Raw genomic sequence first — 22,406 nt, 5'->3', positions numbered from 1 at the left:
AAAATGTTCAAAAATTTCAACTCTGTGAAAATTTCCACTTTTACAGTACTGTGCACCTTTCCACAGTGTTGCTGGGCTCAATGTGCTTAACTACATATTATCGGTCCATCTTCTTATGAAGATGTTTGCTAAGCAAACCCTTCCTATAGCAATATTCACTCTGCAAATTAGTCCAATCAAAGCAATTTATAAAGCAAAATAGTGGATCAAAGTAATATATTTTCATTTGCTTTTTTGTCTGAGAGTCTGAAAATCCCCATTATCTGCAAAATAAAACTGGGTCGAAAGATAAACAAAGCTGAGATCAGCAATAGATAGATAGATAGATCCCATAACAGCCACTTTACTTATTTGGTTGAATTCATCACGAAGAAATAGTGATTGGGATCACTTTTGTGTGATGAATCAAATTCTCATTATGACACATGTAATTTACGTTTGATGATTGACCTGTGTTTCTTGTGATCATATTTCTCCTACGCAGCGAGCTCTCCACAACAAGTGCCAGTCACCGGTGTGCCAAGCCAACAGTATCATCAGCAGTCCCGCCAAGAGCTGATTACCCCTCCACCCAGCTATGGAACAGCCCACACATCTCCGCCTTCTTATGGAATGATCCAGGTACCTCAACCTCATGTCTCATATGGCATGGTGCAACAACCACCCACCCCATCTTCTGCGTACACGACTGTCCAGCAGGTTTCACCCCCATTGTCATATGGAACGGTCCAGGCTATGCCCCAGAGAGCTGTAGTCTCCAGTGCTGGCCAGGAACCAACCATTACGCATCAGAGGGTAGATGTGAGGGAGATCACCCAGACAGAGACAATCCCAGGATCACAGGTAGCACCCCATCATTATCAGCAACCGCAACAGCAACCCTTGCTGCAACAGCAACAGTCGCCCATTGTGCAGGCTGCTCAACCACAGCAACCACTTTTGCAGCAACAACATTCTCCTGTTGTGCAACATGTGCAGCCACAGCAGCAAGAGTTGCCGCAGCATCTGCAACAGGAGTCGCAACCACAGCAACCTCAAGAACAGGCAGGGATGATGTCCAGTGAGCGCCTCCTGAGCCAGCCCAAACCAGCCGTCCAGTATCCAACATTCAGCGACAGACACCGAAAGGCTGCCCGGGGTCCTGCAGAAGATGCTCTGCCCAATGGAGGAGCGGGATACAGAACCATCTATGACAACAGACGACAGAGATCTTCTCTTGGAAAGTAAGTCATTATTTACATGTGCACCTGTGTTTTCATTGTGAATCAGTCTCCCTGAAATTACATTGTATATTGCTATTACGATACCCAAGTAAATGATGCCATTTGGTCAGATACATTCTTATCCAGCACTGATCTTGGATACGTTCACATTGATTCATAAATAATTACATGTTGCTCTCCTTTCTTCTTAGATCCTCTGAATAGTGGAAAATTGTTTTGTGAGAAGGAATACAGGATCAACCAGATTTTTTCCCTATTACAAAAGATGCAGACTCCCATTTTTCATTTTTTTCCCCTTGTGTTTGGAATATTACATTACACTGTGAAATTGCATCATTTCAGTGATTTATACTTTTGAAATTAAATAATGATTTTATTGTCTTCAATGTGATGATCTGTTTTGTAACAAGTCACACTTTCATTCCTATTCTGCCAGAGCCTTCTCATTTTCACTTGGTAAAAAACAGGTATCATATGCAGGTTTTTAGGTGGGGAGGGTTGTCAAGAAGATCTTTTTTATTGAAAAAAAAAATGAACAGGCTAATTCTGTCGTCTTATTCATTTTAACTTGACATGATTTAGATTGTATGCCTCTTTTGTGTTTTATTCACATTTTACCAAGTATGTGTGTGTGTGTGGTCCTGGAGTTTCATGGTGTCAACATTTTTCACTGAGAACTTCTGCTGCTTGTCCTGCTTTTAAACAGTTGAGGGCAGCATTCAACACTCTGGTCCAGAACCATTGAATATCTATGGCCCTGTTGTGGTCATGGATACGAGATATTGTGTCAGTATCCTGGCCAGTTGTTTGGATTCCTAGTGCAGGCTTTGTCGTTTGTTTGGGTTTTTTTCTGAATGACTTAGTATCATATTTGCACATTTTGCCATTAGAAGTGCAGTTTACTTGTGGGAGAGTTTATTTCTCCTGTACTTGGCATTTGTGCTAATAAAGAATACATTTTGCATCACCAAATCAACCAAGACTCCTTCAGAAGTAGAAGCCACGTAAACATTCATCAGTTTAGATAACTAATATGAATCATTTCCACTAAATTTCTGTACAGTCAAATCTTAACAATTGTTAACATTATTTGTTCAACTAAACAAAGCTGATTTGAAACCCAAAGACAGTATTTTCAAGTCACCAGAAAGTTACATCATGACAAACAAGTAGGTAGCCAAGTATCAAATAAAAACTAATTTCTTTTATGACAAACAATGTTTCTGGGTTATTCATAGTTAAAATCTGATTTTGCTATTCCAAAGACCAAGTCATAAGCAATTCAGAATGATTTGATATCCAACATCTTTTTTTTTAATTGTTGTGATTGATTTTTTTTAATTTTTTATAAGTACCAAGAAATTGCCGGAAAAATTGACATTAAAGGTAAAGACATGTGAATTGAAGGCTCTTGATTCAGTCATAGGAGGACCCAGACCTCCCAATAGGGCCATACAAGTATCATTCATCTATGATTGCAGAATGTGTGTTTGTATGCAGAGCTGTTCATTCTATGCCTAGTACTGTGTCTATCTTTTAATACCCTGAAATGAGCCTCACTTGTATCCACCAATATTATTACCAAATGCATCAATCCTCGTGATCCTTCTTCAAATATTAACTTAGAATTAATCACTCCCCTTATTTCTCTGGACTACCCCCTCCCCAAAACACACACTCCCACCTCTTGCCCACAGACTTAATCAAGTCATTCCTCAACGTGGAACATACCATATGCTGACACTTCTTCGCTTGACATTTATCCACCCAATGGTTTCCATGGTTCCCACATGGGTTCCTATTGCAAATAGATATATTAGCGCATAACATAGCTCTGCTATTTTGGGTATTTTTATTTGTGCCAACGTTTCAACTTTATATCCTGCTTATGAATGTATGTACATAAGTCTCACACCCTGATTAGTTTTAGTTTCCTTTTTCTTTTCTTTTTCTTTTTGATTTTGTCTTCCTGGACTTTTAGTCATAGAATTGGCCACCTTTAGCTGGTGTATATGAGGCAACATTAATATGTGTAGGGTTTGCTATTTTCTTAGAAGTCCTTCTTTCACACAGAAATCATCTTGAATAATATCTTAGAAACAGACGCTCTAAGCATATCACTGTCTTGCTATTTTTTTCATTCAGTTTTGCTTGAGATACATCTGTAAGAGTGGAGTGTATCTGTGCAGTTATCACTTTCACTTTGCTATTTTCTTTGAAGTCATGAAATGAAAGACACTTCACTTTTTTGCAAGATACTTTAACATAATGAAGAAGGAGAGGGATCCTATTCCTGTTTGTCACAAGAGGTATAATGATGGAAAGTATTAACCTGATATTGTATTTGGAGTATCATACCTCAACTTAGGAGTATTATTAAAATGAGATGGTTTGAGGTTGAATGGATTTGTACTTGTGTCAAAGAATAGACAAGACAAAAACAGTGTTATAAATTGCAGTTACTCAAATGAGAAGCTACTGTAAGTTTACCTGGAATGAGAACACAAACTATTAATCGACTTTGAATTGTAAACTTACCTGCCAGGAAACCAAAATATTTGATAGATCTTGTAGGTACCATGGAGTGTGGTAATTGGAAGTAGGAGTGGTGAGCTTTATTGTGGACCATTTCGTTCCAAAGTGCAGTGCTAAAAGGAAAATAAAATGAAATAAAAATCCAACATTGGCCAAACAGTTACTGTCCCCTGCTATTATGAAGGCAACAGCAAAAAACAGCCCTTTCCTTTTAAAATGGTAAAGATAGTGAGAATTTTACTATTAGTAAAGACATTAAAGATGATGATTAGAATTCATTGCATTATTGATGTAATTCTGCAAGCTCATCATGGTAAGATGTTTGAAGGTTTGTTTGTTGTTGTTTTTTGTATTCAAATAGTAGTGACCTTAATATCTGTATGTATTTCATGATTACCAAGTTTGATATATTTCACATATTTCATATTCTAAGATGTATGTATTTCAGTTGCATAAATTGCATACCAATGTCTGACAAGAGCAGTGTTGTGAGTAGTTCAAGTGGGTAAACTACATGATACCATGGATAATTCAAGGCTGTTTGGCTCCTACTTATTAGGTACCCAGTATCTAAACACACCTGAGTCGCAATCAATAATGTCTTGGTAGCCAAGCTATTGATTTGCTCAAGTCAGGTAACGTCTTCCTGACTACTGGCATAAAGCAGGCTGTAGTCTCCACCACTTGGAAGTAAAAAAAAAAGAAAAAAAAAAAGAGCCATCTTCTCATAAGGTTTAAGCCTTTGATTCTCAGTCACATTCTTTATCTACACTTCTACTCAAGTTCAGTTTTACATTTCAACAATGAGTTTGTATATAGCATGAGAACTGTTACAAGATTCCGAAAGTGAGAAATCATTTTGAATATTTCCCACAAAGGCATACTGGTGAAAAATCTTGCAATGGACTTATTTTAAAAAAAAAATGAATTTAGATGAATAATATCAAAGTATGGTCATCTCAGAGTAGAATTCTAATTCTTTGTCTCTGTCTGGGAAGCCATTTCTTCCTTTGTTGTGCTTTTTTCTTTCTTTCTTTCTTCCTTTTTACAATTGGACCAAAATCTGACTATAACAGAATCAAGTATTTCAGAGTTACTTAATTTAAACCTTGACTTTCCCAGAATGCATGAAGAGACATCAATCCAAGTAGTTGTAAATATTGTTGATTTACCTGCTGACTGCATATTTATTGGTTTCAGGAGTTTTCTTCTGGAAATGTCATTTCAGAATAATTATTTCTGACCTAATAACAAGAGGCATCATGATGGTTGGATGAACAAAAATGTGAGCAGGTCCACCATATAAAATTGTGGGTAAAGTTTAGCGCTCCTCTGTCTGTGGGGCAGGCACCCTAAGGAGAAGTGTGCATGGCTCACAAGCATAGCACACCTGTACAAATGCGGAGCCTCATTAATGGCCTCAGCGAAGTAAATATTAGAGGTGATAAAAACTCGGACGGAGATATCAGGTGTCTAAATGATACTGCCTCTCCCAGACATAGTGGGAGAAGATTACTTGAGATGAGTACACGAGCCATGGTTTATGAGTAGAAGATATTTTCATCTAAGGGTAGGGGTTGAAAACATTATTTGATAAACTGTGACTTGTAATATGTTGCACAAGATGAGCAAACTATAACATGATTGCCCTTGACATTCCGATCCCCCCCCCCCCCCCCAATTTTGGGGGCATGTTTCTGTCTGCTTTGTAACCAAGCATATATTATGTGTCAAGGTTGTAGTAAAAAAAAAAGGGGTTGGGCATCATGAAGTCTTCTGATTTTATAAAGTGCATTTGCAACAATTTGATTAGCTGATATACTTTTATGTACATACACATATATATATATTATGACATTTGGTAGATTTGCAATCAATTTTTTTTTTTGTTTCTGTTGGGGGGGGGGGGAAGATTCTTAAAACCTTTCAGTTACCATGCACCCTAAATCTTAGTAACAAGATTGTGAGAACTATGGATTTTTCATGATGTGTAGTGTGCAAGATGATATTCAAATAATTCCATTACAAAAATTTTGGTCTGGGAGTAATTTTAGTAAAAGCTATCACTGAATATTTACATCATCATTTTGTAGCCTTTTTCAGAACCACTAGGAAATGAAAGGTAATACCTATGTAGTAGTATTCTTGATCTATCAAAACTTACGTTGCCTTTAAAACTGTGAGGATGACAACAGTGACAAAGCAATTGAGAAATAGAGAAATGGGACTAGTAATTGGGATCGAGAGAGACTAAAGAAGGTTTTGTAATTGATTGTACCAACTTTTTAGACATTTATCTATGGCAGTACAATTTCTTCTTCTGTTCTGAAAGAGGAACTGTGTCTCTGTAAAGAACGCGGGAGAAGACTTCCATTTTCCCCTTTCATCTTCCCCTCCATCTTGTCTTCCAAGATGGATTCTGCCGTCACAGATGAGAGGAGTTTAATTGAATTTTAGGAGTCCCTCAACAGAAGCCTAGTTTGAAGACTCCCCAGATTGTTACACATAAATCAAGTTGTGTGTACATGCCAGTGAAATTGTTGTTTGTTCTATTCAGAGCCTGAACTCATAAGGTTGGGGAGGGAGCTCTCAGAAAATCTGTGTATTTTGGTAGAAACGAACATATTTAAACGTTTGACAATGTTTGATGTGTTTAATGAATATACACATTGAAATAAGATCTCTAGAAATAATGTAGAAGGAAAATAACTGAACCACTGAAAGAGTGTTCAGTGCAGTACATTTGAGCTCTGCAATGTGCATAATGAAGGTATGCATTTGTACTTTATATTTTGCTTATCAGATGAAATTTTTAAATCTATTATCCATTTGAATAATATTTCAGTTCATTTCTTGTAAAATAAATGCTGTGCACTGTATATCTTATTTTCTGTAAATAGAAAACAGAAATAACTTTGTAAACTTCTTGAAATATGCCCATATTTATAAAGGATGTTCTTCCAAATCATGTCCTCACTTTGAAAGTTACAGAATAGATATGTGCTGTATTAAATCTCTCCTATTCATGTCATGCAGTTTGAAGTTGGCTTGTTATCATAATATGAGTCAACCATTAGAAGCTTCACTGGAACTCCCTCCCCCCCCCCCCCCCCCATCATAAAAGTTTGAAAATTTTCCATGAAATCTTCGAGAAGCAAGCTTGCTCTTTCAAGTGTTTTCAACACATATCTATGTCCCATGCCTTAAACATGATTTGGACGGCAAGATAAATAGCAGTGAAGACATGTTTAACTAGCTCAACATGACATCTGCTTGTAGTGAGAACACTTTGAAGGAATGATGTGAGAATGTGATTAAAATATGGAACATGAAACTAATCTTAATGATGAATGAGAGAATCAAGATTCTTTTCCTCAAATTTTTGAAAGTCATCAAGATAGTGTGACTCAAGTATGTTGTAAGATGATCAAGTAAGATCTAAAACATGACATGCTTTCAAATGTAGATCACATTCAGATTTTTTTAGGTACACTTTTGGGGATTTCTTATTCTTAACATAAGCAAGCCCCAGGGTTTAAATGCAACATGTGAACAGGGGAAATCACAATTTGATAAGTGGATCCTTGCGGTGTTGACTCTGAAAAGATACCTTTAAGAAAGTAGTTATCTCTGGTCTGTTGAAGTAGCTTGTGAATCATTTGACAATTGTAAAGAAACTAAAAAGCAAAGACCTAAGTGATGTTTTCATGTTAGGATCAGACTACTAGATCTTTGTTGTTTGTCCCATATTCAAACACTAAATGCAGGATAATTGAGTGTGTGATATAATATGATTGCCATAGTTATTGTTTTTGAAAGAATCGTCATTTAATCCATACATGAAAGCACAGTTTTAGCAGAATAGGAACACATAAATGTGCAGTGCAAGGAGTTTGATGTTCAGTATCGCTGCGTACATTGATAAGTGCCAAACATCGCCATGCAGATTACAAGGATTAGGGATACTCAGATTGATTTAATCACCCCTCTCTGAGCTGCGTCATGAATCGGCACAAATTTGTCTCCAGAGGGCCTTGACCAATACAAGCTAGTGTTGCATCAACCAGCGCATGTTATTCTGAAATGTGAGATAGAAAAAGTAGAAAAAAATTAGATGTGGCTTTGTTGTGGCTTTGTTGTCGCCATCATTTAAGTTTAACTTTCTTTGTTCTTTGCCATAGATCTGTGTTGAATACTTTAGTTGGCCTTCAAAAATAATGAAAGTGCATTTCATACTCCATTTCAAGTTGACTTCAAACTGTGAGAAATATCCAAGAGAGAAATGTAATTAAAATAGGACCCGAAGTAAGAAAGTAATTTTTTAACTTTCACATGCTTACACAAAAGTTATCTATTAGTCATAAATTCCTCTGTGAATAAGGAGAGGTGATGAAACTTTTGTTTAGTTTGTGTACACGTCAAGGAAATTCATTCGGGCGTAATCATTATGAAGGTAAAGAAACACTCAATGCAGAAAAATGACAGTTTAATTTAATCTAAATGTTGCAAGATAGGAAAAAAAACACAACTTGGCAGACTTGTTATTTTCTTTCCAATGTCATTGCCATAACCCATCTCAGTGACAGCTTGAATCAGACATATGACATCAATGAGTGCTGATTAGGTTTCAAAATGGAATTATTCGTTAATGAGATTGACACCAGAAGTTTGATGGTGACAATAGTGCACTGGACGTGTTGCTGTGATCTGTGGGATTATCAATTTACTTTGCTGCCTGACTTTCAACAAATTTGCAGTTTCCTGTATTTTTCAGGCATTTGCGAAAATGTAGGCTGTTTCTGCCATTTCTGACCTCCTTTTTATTTCGTTTATTCTCCATTAATTTATATTGATAATATTACTGATGTGATATCATGGCAATCTCTTCACAGAATGTAGGCAGGCCAGTACTATTTGAATGTGTTCCAGAGAGGAAATGGCTGATAAGTAGTCCAGATCAGATTAATGATTTTTAACTCTGCCAAAGTCTTTCCAAAAAATGATCATCATCATTTTATTTTCATCTAAGAGATTTGAAACTGCCATGATCTATAAGAAACTGACTGTTTAATCACTTATTGATTCTGTGCTTGGAAAACAGATAATTGTCCTGATATTTTGGCTGCATTGATTGATTTATGTACTCATTCATTTATTTATTAATTTGCTTTGTATCAAAACATGTTTGCAATTAGAGAGAGGGAGCTTCGACAGCGTCAGTCACGACAGGAACAATATGCTATATAATGCATATTATTCACAATTAATTTGCATTTTTGCATGGTCTTTGTTCCTTTTCAAATAATTTTCATATTGTTCAACTTGTATTTCCCTTTATCTGCCATTCAGAGAATGTACACTGGTGTACATCAGATAAGCTAAAGCCTTTAGCCCATTTTATGTTTTTATGAAGATCTATTTAGCCACCGGAAGTGTATTGATTGTTTTTGTCAAATGGTTAGATATGTAAACTATCTATTCAAACCATCAGAGACCCCAAATATTTGCTCTTTTTCATCACTGATATCAAAACCACCAACCAAATTTTGTAGGAATTTTCACTGTTTTGACCACTGACTGTCAGGCTCTACTGACCCTCCATCGATGAAAATTGACCTTCCTTTTCTCTCAAGTATGCATTGTCAAACAAGAGTGGGGAAAAATATGAATGAACCTCAACCAAGGTAGCCTACATTTTGATTTGATCTCTTTCATATCTTATGGTTTGTAATGACCACTTTTTCTCCCCCCCCCCCTTTTTTTTACAATATATTATTTTGCCCTCAGTGAATTGATGCAAAGTAGAACATATGATGTTTGATAGCAAGAGTGTTGGCATGGATCACATTTCAGTCTTACCTAAGAAGAAAAAGTCAAATATCTATTGACATAAGAGGTACTCATTCATGCAACCAAAACAAATTAACATGGTAACTGCTTTCATGGCAATATTGTCTAGATTAGAACATGGATCTAGTCATGGAGAAGGCAGACATGAAGACAGACCGGACAGTTTAGTGTAGAAGGGATTGTTAATTTTTAATTTTTTAGTGTAAGATTTTTAGAATGAGAAGAGTGCCATAATGCATATACTTAGTGTGGGTATGAGGACATTTTGAAGTATGAATGAAACATGAACTGACATTTATTTTTAGGCCTCATTTTTAGCAGCCCCTTTCTTCTTCTGTTGGCATTCATAAAATCGCCTGATAATGTGATCACCAAAATTTTATTAGGTGGAGGATTAGCATTTAGTTTTATAGCAAAGTTCAACTAAGAGGAATTAGCCAGTACACGAAGGCTGCGGAGGAAGAACAGAATCCTTCTGATTTCCTCGAAAAGAGGCGGGGCAGATAGTGACATAATCCCGCCTCCCCTCCTGACACACCCAGTGAGTATGGAGGGGAGTGGTGCGTGTAGGAACTGAGGATCAAGCCGATGAGATTGAGGGGGCACATACTTTTTGAAGAGAGCAACTTGGACGGTCTGTGATCTGTATTAAGGGGAGCAAGAAGTTTAGGCTGAGAACAAGATTGTATGGCCAGTGTCAGATGGTTGTATGGTTTGTAGGAGGATATGAGCTTAAATTCATCATAATGTCATGTTTAGGCTAAGATATATATGTTTTGAAGGGGATTCCATTGTTCATGTATTTTCAAGAAATTAACCAGTACAAAGTTCTTAAATTTATGGGATTAACTTTAATGTAATGTAGTCTTAAATCCCTCCAAATATGATTGTTTTGACTTGCAAGAAAGAGGGCACTATCTACTTGTTTTTGTTAATGTTCCAGATAGCTCCCATCCGAGGAATATAGAGGACTGCAGTTCTTCTCTTGATTGATAATGCTCAGAACATGCAGTGCTAGTCCTCTATAGCAGCCAATTATCCCATTTGTTCCATCCAGGACCAGACAATGGGATGAAAACCAGCTTTTTTCAGCTCCCTATTAAGCCTCTCCCATTTGTCTGTTCACAAGAGAATACAAGTTTGATCCTCCTTGAAGTTCTAGCACATAGGTCCTAAAGGCGAGACAAGTTCTTTCATTGTTGTGGTTGTTCATCTGCTTGGTCCCAGAATCAAGTATCCATTCATTGATAATGGCTCATGAATGAGACAGACCACCTTGGACATGGTTCCAGCTAGATGGACCAGGTCCTAATCTCCATGCACAGACCTTTGTTCAGTCACTAACCTATTCTTGGTAATTTTTTAGTGTCCCAGGATTATAGGTAAACTGCCGACTGCTTGCAGCTGTAATGGGACCACAGTTGTTGTTGTTTTTTTTTTAAATGAAGGACTACACCTCAAAAATAGACCACAACAAATCTCCTTTAATGCCAAGTGGTGGTGGTGGTGGGGGGGGGGGGGGGGGGGCTTGTGAGTATACGATATACCTAGAAAAGGTCTTCTTTGAACTACTCCAGAGGCAATAGTTACCGCAATAGGCCCGTTCACAAACAACGAAAATCGAAATTTCAATCGCGATCCAAATTTCGATTTTTTTTTCGACCGTTCATACACAGGGAAAAATCGCACTTCGCAGCAAGGAAAGAACGATCAGTGGCCAAACTGCGCATGCGCGAATCTTGCATGACCGAAGACTGACCCCGCCGCAGTCCCAATAGAGTTTCGCACGCGCTACGAACGATGGGATTAAAAATACCGATTTCCGAATCTCGATCGCGCTCACACACACGACGCTTGGCAAAATAATCGCGATTATTCTGAAAAATCGCACTAATAGTGCGAGTTGGATCGCGATAAGGATCGCGGTAATTAGTGAAATTTTTCTGTCCACACTGGAAAAAATTTCGAAATTTTGATCGCGATAAGAAAATCGATTTTTAAATCGCACTTTTTCCCTTGTGTGTGAACGGGCCTATTGTTGGCAAAGTTAGTCCCAGGCAGGATATTGCCAACTCCAGCTACAATGTTGCTTCATGTGGGCTAGGCTGGTCCCTGAATGTCACCAGATTTGATAGGCCCATTCCAGTCTTAAACTTTTGGTCCATTCTGAATCTGCCATTAAAAAAGAAAAAAAAAGAATATGAAAAAAGCCACCTGTTAAAACTTTCAAATTAAACAACCAAAGCAAACCTAACCACATAGTGTAAGACATACAACTATATGTTAGCCTAAATGGCTTAAAGAATATACTTATTAGTACAATTGCTCTAACAAACAAGACAATATTCATTGCCAATGTACCATTCAGTGAGGAGAGAAATATTGATTTCTGTTATTTAGAGTCAGGCAGTGGTTGTTGCATATGCCATTTGTGTTCTATCAAAATAAGGTTTGTTCTTTTTGTTTAATGTTCCTGGAAGTGAAATTATACCTTAGAAAATAAGTGACATTGCTATTACCATCTCTATTCTTTGCCCTACTTAAAATATACAATCTTCTATCAAGTTCTGTAAACCATTTAATGATTCTTTTCTCACTTTTTTACTCATAGAAACACCAGTTGTAATGACAGTAACTGTTTTCTTGGCAAGCTGTGAAATGTTTCAAGATAAATTATGTCCTTTGCTGTGAGACTTTTAATTGATTTTTGTAGATTCTGAATGTGACCTCAGAGCAAAGCCCAATGCCACTGCTAGATGATTGTGAAGAATCCTGTCCTTCCTGAGTAGGAAAAAAAGTAGACATAGCAAAGTGAGTTAAAGAGATAAATCGTACAATCCCATCACTCATTTCCTGTCTGCGGAAACTGCCATCTTTTGTTAGCATCATGTCAGAGGTTGACAGGATTATAAGGGAAGGAGAGGGGTAAGTCCCCCGATCTCTTGCGGAGTTTCCAGCCATCCTCGGAAGAAGCAGGGAGTCAAATCTTGGGATTGTTTTGTAGATCCTACAGAATTATACATGAAGCATATTGAGACTTCCCGTGCAAGACATTTAAAGGCCGAGATAAGTTCCAATTTGTAAAAGAAAACATAGTTTAGCCATCTTATGTTGCCTAATTCCTGAAAAGCAAGTTGCTACCGTCTTGGGAAAAGATAAGATGGTGTTAGAAGCATCTGACAAGAGAAAGAAAAAAAAATCTCCACCCTTTTCTGGGAGGGTACCTTCTCTGGGATGGGAATGGGTGTAATTAGTAATGCTTTTGGTAAGATGGTTTTTATCCTTTAATTCTTTGAGGACAAACTATGATTGAAGTCTGCCTACAATCATTACTCCTCTTTCATATTTTCTTCATTTTACTTTTTGAACAGTTTATACTCATGTCTAAGATCATTGTACTAATATAAAGTCTTAAAAGAAGTTCCTTTCATTTGCAGAGCATTTTTATATATCTTGCCATTAAAGATATCTTGCCATTTTTTCTTTTCTTTTTTTCTCAGTATTGCTGAGACAGATTTTTACATGAAGAAACCACATGAGATATTAAATAAACATATCGTAGGAGATACTTCACTTTGTTGCCACCTCTGAAGGCATTGTCCATTTCAGATTAGACAATAGGTATTTCAACAGTAAGTAGTCAAGGATGGCTGTCAAAGAGGTTAAATGTAATAATTGATATCACAGTCTTCAGAGCCCACTCAATATACCATTGATATGGAAAACTATTAGGCAGCAGTACATATTTACTATCTCTGACATTTCTTAGCAAGCTTTTTTTTTTTTTGGATGTGCTTTTGTGTACAGCAATGCCACATTTCAAATGTTGCTCAAGTGTTTGATTCAAGCTAACAGATGGGAGTATTTTCAAGAAATTTGTTTTGATTTTTCAGCATTTTTTAGGCTTCTTCCTCATAGTAATTCATAAGAGAGAGGAAAAATGTGTCTGATTGGAAAGATGAAATGACACAAAAGTGACTAACACTTGCAAATCAGAGTTTCATGCTTTGATGATCCCATGTATGATATGCATGTTGTAGATGCTTCCCCGGAGGAAAAAAAAAAAATCTTTTATAGCTCATTAAAGAAAGACAGTTTGTTTCTCATAATGTCAACTTTCTGTTGTATCCTGTGGTGAGAAAGAAGCTGATACTCTGTGTTTCCCGTAAGTGGTCACGACAGACAGTGTCCAACAGATAAGTGGCATTTCTTGATTGATGGAAATGCATTGGGGAGTGAATACAGAGAGTGGAAAAGTTGGACAAGACTTGGGAATTCCTTTCTATCCTGCAAATTCCATCTGTGATTCTATTCCTTCTTCTCTTCCGTGTTTTGATGTATTTGAACCCATACAAAGCATATTTGCTGAGTTGGTAAAGGTACCATTTCCCCATCAGCCGGCTGCTCGGGTTTTTTGTGTGTGCATAATGGAATCAGAATAAAGTGACATTCCTGGGCTTTTATAAGTAATTGTTGGGTGATTGACATCTTCAAGTGAAGCAATTTTGCTCTTTGGAAAGTGTTCCGCTGTGATGGAGATCTTCTCCTTTCATTTATTCCTCAGTGGATAGGTTACAGATCAAGTTTGCATTTAGAGTGCAGCCTCTTAATTCATATGAATGTCTCTTGGTTTTTAAAGATAACCCTGTAATCATTCTGGACCAGTGCTTCAGGACCAAGAGCCACTTCACATTAATATGGTGCAATCTGTTGACCAGTATGTCTAACGGGAAATACCCAATGTACTGCCACTTAATTGCATACATGACTGTTAAATTGTCTGCTCTGTTTGAAAATTCATTATGTTGATTGTTTATTTTCAGATGCAGTTGTCCTCAGAACATTTGATTGCAGTCACCATGCACTAATACAATGCATAGTGCAGATGTAATTAAGACTTCAAAAATATTTTACATGTATCATAAATAGGGTTAGAACATTCTGGTAAAATGCTGTTTTATTCTTCTAAACTTTGTGTGCACGTCAAAGGAATGATTGAAAACAAGGCAACTGTGTTTTGTGCAGCACAAGTTTCAAAGATATAAAGTGTGTATGCCCTTTAAATTGGCTATTTGACCCAACAGGATTGGGGCTGATTTAAGTTGTTGCCAATTTGTCACCCAAGTACATATAGCTTGAAATGAATTCCATCTCAAGGAATGAAAAACATCACATGTCCTTTCACATGATGGCTGCAGCTAGCAGTGCTCAGAAAGTGCTTTTACCTGAAATGTCGTTTAACTCAGCAATTTTGTTTTGCTGTTCCATCTGCGAGCGTCATCTTCCAGGTATGGGGATAGAGTAAGCAAACATTTGATTGGTATCGCAATGTAGATTCGCCAACCTTAAAAGGCAGAGGCCTTATGAGGAAAGGGTTCTTTTTTTCTCCAGCAAGAACTTGTATTTGTTCAGATATTTTGGACAGCTAGCACTGTCTTCAAAAGTAGAAACCTCCCTTGGCATCTTTTACTTTAACTTTAAATGTGCCTTGTTTGCATGCTAAACTCCTCAGACCATGCCCGGTTCACATTATTAATATCAATAATAACAACAAGAACTACAACAACAACAATAATGATGATAATAATAATAATAATGATGATGATAATAATAGTAATGATAATAATAATGATGATAATAATAATAATAATAATGATAATAATAATAATAGTGATAATGATAATGATAATGATAATAATAATGATAATAATGATAATGGTAATAATGATTTATATAGGTTCACATAGACAATGACATGTAGGCAATGATCAGTGGCAAACAAATGGATTGTCTTGAGTTAGATTATGATGGACTTGGTTTTTTCTCAATTACTTTAAAACTTGAACTTCATGGCATTATATTGTGTGCAAAAGAGAGTGATTGGCAAATTTTCAAGCAGTAAATGTTGCCTATTTTCCTTCTTTGTCCATTAAAGTTCTCAGTTCATTTGACACATGTAAGGGATACACTATACATCGGCCACTGGTAATGCAGTAGAAGAATGACAAGATTGAATTTTTGGTTTCAAATTGCAACACTTACCTAGGATGTATTATTCTACCTTATCTATTTGTACATTTCTCTAGAAGCTGCAGTAAACAAAAATATATATGGACATTTATGAGAGCATCTAAATTTCAGACAAGTTATTTTTTTTTCTCACCATCACAGAATCCAATGCAATCTCCACAAGAGATGTTTTTTATCCTATCTATCTATCCGTTTCAAAGCGGATGACTTTCCAGAGAAAGCTATTGCCCATAGGTTGCATGTATTTGTGTATGTGTGTGTATATGTATATGTATATGTATATGTATAGATGTATTTAATGTGTGTGTTTTTGTGTGTATATGTAGCCTTTGAACAGGACTGCATTTAAATCTAAATTCTCCCTAGGATAATGTGAGATGTCTAAAAGGTTTTCTTAAAAGTCCCAGTGCTTCCAAGGATAAATGCAATATAATGCAAGCCTATAAATCTTCCAAAGCACGAAACAGAAATGCATTTGAAAACATTTGTCAGGAAATGGACCGTCTTGCGTGTACAAATAATTCTTGACTAGGAAATAGATATTGGAATGCTCCTAAAAGACAAAAATCCTGTCTGCCTGACTAAAAACTACAATGTGTTTTGTTCTTGACTGGCAGGTAAAGTCAATATCCAAGCAGCCTTGAAATAAAAACAAATGGAAAACATTTTTACAAAACTAAAATTGCACATTAAGGAACACTTTAGTCTATTGTGAAACCATTATTTAGTAAAGATACTTTCTGCTTTCCACTGTCATGTAAACATTACCATTACATGGCCAGGAAATAAAAACTTAAAGGGGTAGTATAGTTTAGGTGGAGAAGGAGATTCAGGTTGTAACTTTTTGCTTGTTAGTTAGAAACCTCCTTTATGAAATATTAAACAACATACATTTTCCAGAGGATGAAAAGTTTATTTGATGAAAATTGGTTCAGAAATGCCTTTATTAGGCCCTCTTTCATTAGCCATTTCAAAAATGATTTTCATCAAATAAACTTTTAATTCTTGGTGGAATTGTATGCTCTTTCATTTCAAATAAGTGCTTTCTAATTATCTCACAAAAAAAAAGTTGCAAGCAAATTCCCCATCTCAATCAAACCTGTACTATCACTTCAAAAGTCTGAAAAGCTACATGACAAACACAGAGCCAGATAGAAGGAATACCTGCCACTGACATAAATCATCTCAGATGTCATTTTTACAAAAGTCAACAATATTTTTTGCCACATTCATTGATCATCAGTTTGAAAGAAATGCATATACTCCATGAATATTTGCATTTGATGAAAGCATTGAAAACAATATTTCCGTAATGAAACTAAATTTAGATTAAGTCATTTGAACACAGAAAAGGAAAGTTATGACTGTCTATATAGGTCCTACCAGTGGGTCAGCTGACTTGAATCTCAGAATAGCCGCACCGCAGTCATGTGACACCCGTGTTATTAGGTAACTTTATCCCTGTTTTCGTTTCTTGTTAGTGTTGCTTATTTCATTCTCTATGACTCTGCTCAAAATGTATCACATGCCGATACTGCAAAGTAAGATATTTTTGCAGCATAAAATTTTGCAGGAATTGGAGCTGACAGGCTGACAGGTAGTAGAGGTTATGATGCCATGTGTGGACAACAGTATAAAGAATATATCAAGGGAATTTCACAAAAATTCACTTTTATAGCGTAATGAAAGAGCACTTGACTTACCACTTTCAGAAAGCAGGTGGAATAATTGCTACCCTTAACATATGTCAGTATCAAGTTGATGGAATGGATAATTTTCATGAAAATGAATTTTTGTGGAATTCCCTTTATATATATATATTTTTTATATTGTTGTCTACACATGACATCATGAACTCTAGTAGTCTCCTCATCCAGCAGTTCCAACACCAAAACTTTAAAAATTCATAACTTTTGCATCGATTGTCCGATTTTCCTCAAACATTCACTGATGTGTTCTCCTAATGTTGCTGCTTTTACTCAATACACATTTCTCTTTTGGGTTTTGGTTTCCTTTGATAAGTTAAATGTGTGCACACATGAAAAGGCAGAATTGTGCACTTTCATGCACGTAGCGCTTAAGCCAAACCCCCAGAGATTGTTAGTATACCCCAGCGCTGAAAAAAAAACCTGTATCTCATTCATCGCTTCATAATCCGCATTGATCGGGACCCAAGTGCCTGAAGCAGTACAAGAGACCTAAGCGTTTGAACCCCTCCGACTTCTCAGGATGGGGTTTCCCTCTGTGAGTTCACTCACCTGTCCGTCCCATCGATGCAGGGTTTTGTGCCCAGGCAGTCACCCATTTTATCTGAAGTGAAAGGGGCTGATGATGTCACCCCCCCCCCCCTTCCTCTTAGCTATTGAAAGTGAAAAGACTCCAAGTATCGATTTTTCAGAAGGGTTCATAGGCGATGAGATGGGTACACCTGATGGTGTGAGAGGGAAATGAATTCCAAAAAAAGAAGTTGCATTCTCACTCACATCCTTCAAAGTGTCCCTGGAAAAATTTTTTTGCAAAGACAAGGTAAAAATCTGTTGCTAAACTACCTATGAAAATTTTGCATAAGCAAGTTGCAGTCAGATGATAAACCCACATTCAAATTGTCAAAAAATTTTTGAGTGCAAGCCCTAATTTGTTAAAACTTTTGCTGATCTCTAGTTTTGATTTTTCTGAGTTTTTTGTAAAGCTGTTTAATATTTGTGTAAAGAGATTTTGTTTTGCACGGAGAGTGTAGTTTTTAGTGTCCTAGTGCTATTACTCTTCGTAAGTAAACTCACATGCTCCATTTGTATTATTATAAACACCACTTGCTGTGTAGAATAGTATGCCATCTTATTAACGGAAAATATAACAGGAAAAGGAAGACCAGAACTGCTCTTCAAGATAGATTCTCCTTGAAGACTTATGTTGGGCATTGGGACCTTTGATGTAGAAATGGGTTTTCAAATTCTCATCACAATTATTGGGTAGTCACAGCTAAAATGTGTCACAATTACTATGATCAGCAATTACAAAACTCATCTTCAGATAATGTAGAATGACGTGTCATCATGGTAAAGACTTGTGCTTAGATACATCACAGCAAACCTCAATTTCTTACTTCATGAACCTTCAGCATACAGAAATTGCTCCTCATTTATCTGGAGGGATGTGAAATGGGATATTGTTATGTGATCAGTGTGCCTGGTTTCAAAGAAAAAGAAAATGGACAAGTATATAAGGAATACGTTTGCACTCTGAGTGAATTATCTGATTATGGGAGTGAATCATGGATAAGTAGACCAGAGCAGTGACTTCATGATCCATTTTGAAGAAGGGGTCAAAGCATGCCTCCTTTCTGCCCTCTACCAGTTAGAGGGGTGGGTTATGTTATGGATTATCCCTTGTATTTTCATGAGGAAGAAAATGGGTTGTATTGTATCATGGACCCTGAGCGGGCTTGGTAATAAAGGAACATCCCATACAGTTAGCTGGTAGTCCATTATCTTTCGTAGAACAGTGAGCACTCTTGTGTATCGCACATAATGGCTTGAAAGGGGCTAGCAGCCTTCCACATGGACACAATAAGATGACCGATGACCGACAGAGGGGACTGACCTGTAGTACAGAGTGATCAGTGCAACCATTTGAACTGCATTGCTATTTGGCTTTGAGAGATAATGTAATAAATGAGACCTGAACTTCTATCTACCCATCTAAGAATTAGGCCTACTGATGCAGGAGCTTTGAGATAATATTATGGTATATGTTTACATGTACATATTAGCATCTGTATTATAGTTCTGACTTTTTAAGAAAAATCTCTAAATGGTGGTATATTGACATCTTGTTGTTGTTTTGTATATTCTATAGGGCTAGTGATATATCTGCCATGTTGGTGCAGTTTGTGTCTGTTCAATGTAATAAGATTTTTTTTTTTTTCAATTCTATCAATTGCAAAATTTGATGAGTATTGGCAGGAGCATAATGATGTCAAAAGTTACCCAGTATCAGGAGATAGAGTGAAGGTAATTAAATTTAGAAGGCCTTGTGGTGATTAACCACTCCAAAAATTCTGATTTAAATGTGATAACAATAAGTTTATTTTGAGAAGTTCCTGGCCGTCATTTGTTGTAAGCAGTGAAAAAAGTGCAATGTTTTGGTGTTCCTGATTCATTGGACCAGCAGAATTGAAGCCAAATTGTGAAATTATGCAGGAGACCATTTATGGAGCAAGTGCCAGTACAAGATATGGCTATTTTTATGTCTCTTTTTCGGGTAACATTTTTTAGCAATATACCATGGTACTAATGTTCCAAATTCCTAGAGTTAAAAGTAAATGAATGGAAAGGAAATTCAAGTGACACTGCCATCTTTTCTGAATTAACAGGCAACCTTGTGGGCATAGATATTCCCATAGTCAGACTGTGTATATATATTGAAATATGGGTAGGATTGCAAAACAAGTCATTACCTTTAAAAGTTGAGTTTATAAAAAAAAAGTGAATACCTGGCCCAGTTATGGCACAAAGAATGCCTGGAAACTCTCCTCACATCTCCCTCTCCTTAATCCAGCAAAACCAGAGTGTGATGGAATACTTCCGCTACCAATCAATACATCTCCACCAGTCCGTCGTGATGACAAAGAATGAGTGTGGATGGACCATTAAAGAGAAAGGAAAAGAGCCTTTGGGATTAATGACATGATGAGGTGTAGTAAAAGCTCCCACACACACTTGTGGCCAAGAAAAGGATTGAGGAGATAAAGATAGATGGATCAAGAGGATTGGGAGAATGTGGTTAGGAAAGGTTAACCTAACCATGGACTGCAAAGGAATGTATTTTGTAGGATGAACAGTATGGTAAAACATGGACACTCAGATCTTAGGTCAGCTATATGAGGTATAAAGATTGGTGAAGCATGCCAGGATCCAAATAGTACTCTTTAAAGGGAATATTTCTCTCAGAATGTAGTGAATTGAGGAAAATTAGTTCAACACTCGGTAAAAGTTTTAAGAAAATCTGACAGTTCAATCAAAAGCTGGATAATTACATGTTTGATAAATTCCATGTTCTGCCATCCAGGATGGGAGCATCAATATGTGCTGTCAGAATAGTACAACAATGTATAGACAATTTCATGGATTTTATTATATCTTTAGATGAAATGTACACAATCAGGGTTCCTTGCCCGTAGTAGTAACTATCTTAACATCCTGTATGTGAGTAACTTTCACTAGTAGTACATGAATATTTTCTGAAAATATACTCTGAATTTCCACTGTTACATGAGGCGATTCATGATTCTGTAGATATTTAGCAAAGTCAAGATTTCTTGATGTGCCACTTTGAGGACGTTGTGAGAAATTTCCTTGTGAATGGCAATATGTCCTTGCATAGCAAGATATTAGTATGAATAGTTTCATTCATAAATTTTATGCCAATTAACACACACACACAGCCATGGACACACATACATACTCCGCATAGAATGTGAAAATGTTTATTCAAGGTTAACACTTTGTATGTCTAGCACACAAATTCAAGGCTACGTAGACCAGCAATACATTGAACTTGTCACCCTTGCACATTGGCCTTGCTTACCTGTCATATTTTCTTCCCGGGCAGCATATTGAAATTGGCTCATGTACCACCACCTTCTTCACATCACTAAGGTAGATGCAATAATAGAACTTGTCAACCCACACGACAGATGTGAGAACTTCAAAAGGCATTTTATGACTTCTGTTTTGATAAGGCTAGGGAAGACTGGGTTTGGCTGGCCCTGTGTGAAAGAAGTCACCGGCATACATGGCAGTGGATTTTAGGAGAGGTGTTTCTCTGAATGGGGCGAAAAATACCTGGAGGGTGACATGTGCCACCTATTGTGCAAGGACATTCACAATTTGTAGATTTCATTTTGAAAAGCAGGTTGAAAGTCGTTAGGAATTGAGGAAGTTTGCTTCATCACTCCTTGTGAAATATTGTTCAATCTATATCTCTCTCTTTTCTTTCTCTTTTTCTTTTGCTCTTTCTCTCTTTCTCTCTCTCTCTCACTCTCTCCATCCTTCCCTTATTCATATTATTTTACAGCAATACATAATTTTGTGGTTTATAAGCTGTCTAGTGTGAATTTTCCCAAATGGAGAAAAAAAGGAGAAAAAAGCAGTAATGGATATGGCTTCATTTTCCCCTTTTTTTTGAGGGGAATGAGATTTTGACTTAATTCAACTGAATTTTTAGTGGGTAGTTGGAGCTAGAGCATGAAATGCAAGCTGTAATGAGATGTAGGCTTTGCGTCCAGTGATGTGTCATGAGGTTTGACTCATAATGATTTGTGAAGCACTATAATTTTTTTTTTGATGGTGATTGGCTATAGTTCTTCTGCAGGCTTTGCAGGTAATCATTCTTGTCTGTGACCATTTATAGGCATATCTGGTGAATAACTTGTTTTATGATTAGTGATGAAAAGGTGCTGTATGTGTACTACCATTTTGTTGGGGGTTGATGCTATCTCCTATTAAATCTTGAGATAACAAATGCCCATAATGATGAATTGACGACTGCCCCCCCCCCAAAAAAAAAAAAATAAAAAATAAAAAAAAATAAAAAAAAATAACAACAACAGATAGATAAATGAATAATTGAAAATAGATTGCATGTAGACTATAGACTCAGTCACTCTCTTGTGGTCAGTTTGCATTTTACTGTTAAAAGTTGAGCAGTGCTTGAAATAATGGGATTTATCCATAGAATGCATGCAATTAGAATTAGAATAATTGCCAG

The 22,406-nt window shown here is 36.7% G+C and overlaps 1 protein-coding gene across 1 annotated transcript in view; it reads left to right on the top strand.

Moving 5' to 3' along the window:
* LOC140245490 (tensin-1-like) overlaps nucleotides 1-22,406 on the top strand; it is a 305,353-nt gene that overhangs the window by 228,460 nt on the left and 54,487 nt on the right. The window contains exon 25 of the mRNA XM_072325060.1: nucleotides 485-1,223. Coding sequence (XP_072181161.1) covers nucleotides 485-1,223 — 739 coding nt within the window. The remainder of the gene's footprint in view (nucleotides 1-484; nucleotides 1,224-22,406) is intronic.

Source organism: Diadema setosum, chromosome 22 (assembly GCF_964275005.1).
Source record: "Diadema setosum chromosome 22, eeDiaSeto1, whole genome shotgun sequence".
NCBI classification, from domain to species: Eukaryota; Metazoa; Echinodermata; class Echinoidea; order Diadematoida; family Diadematidae; genus Diadema; species Diadema setosum.
Note: the sequence above shows the minus strand (reverse complement) of the source record. Positions and strands in the feature narration are given on the sequence as shown.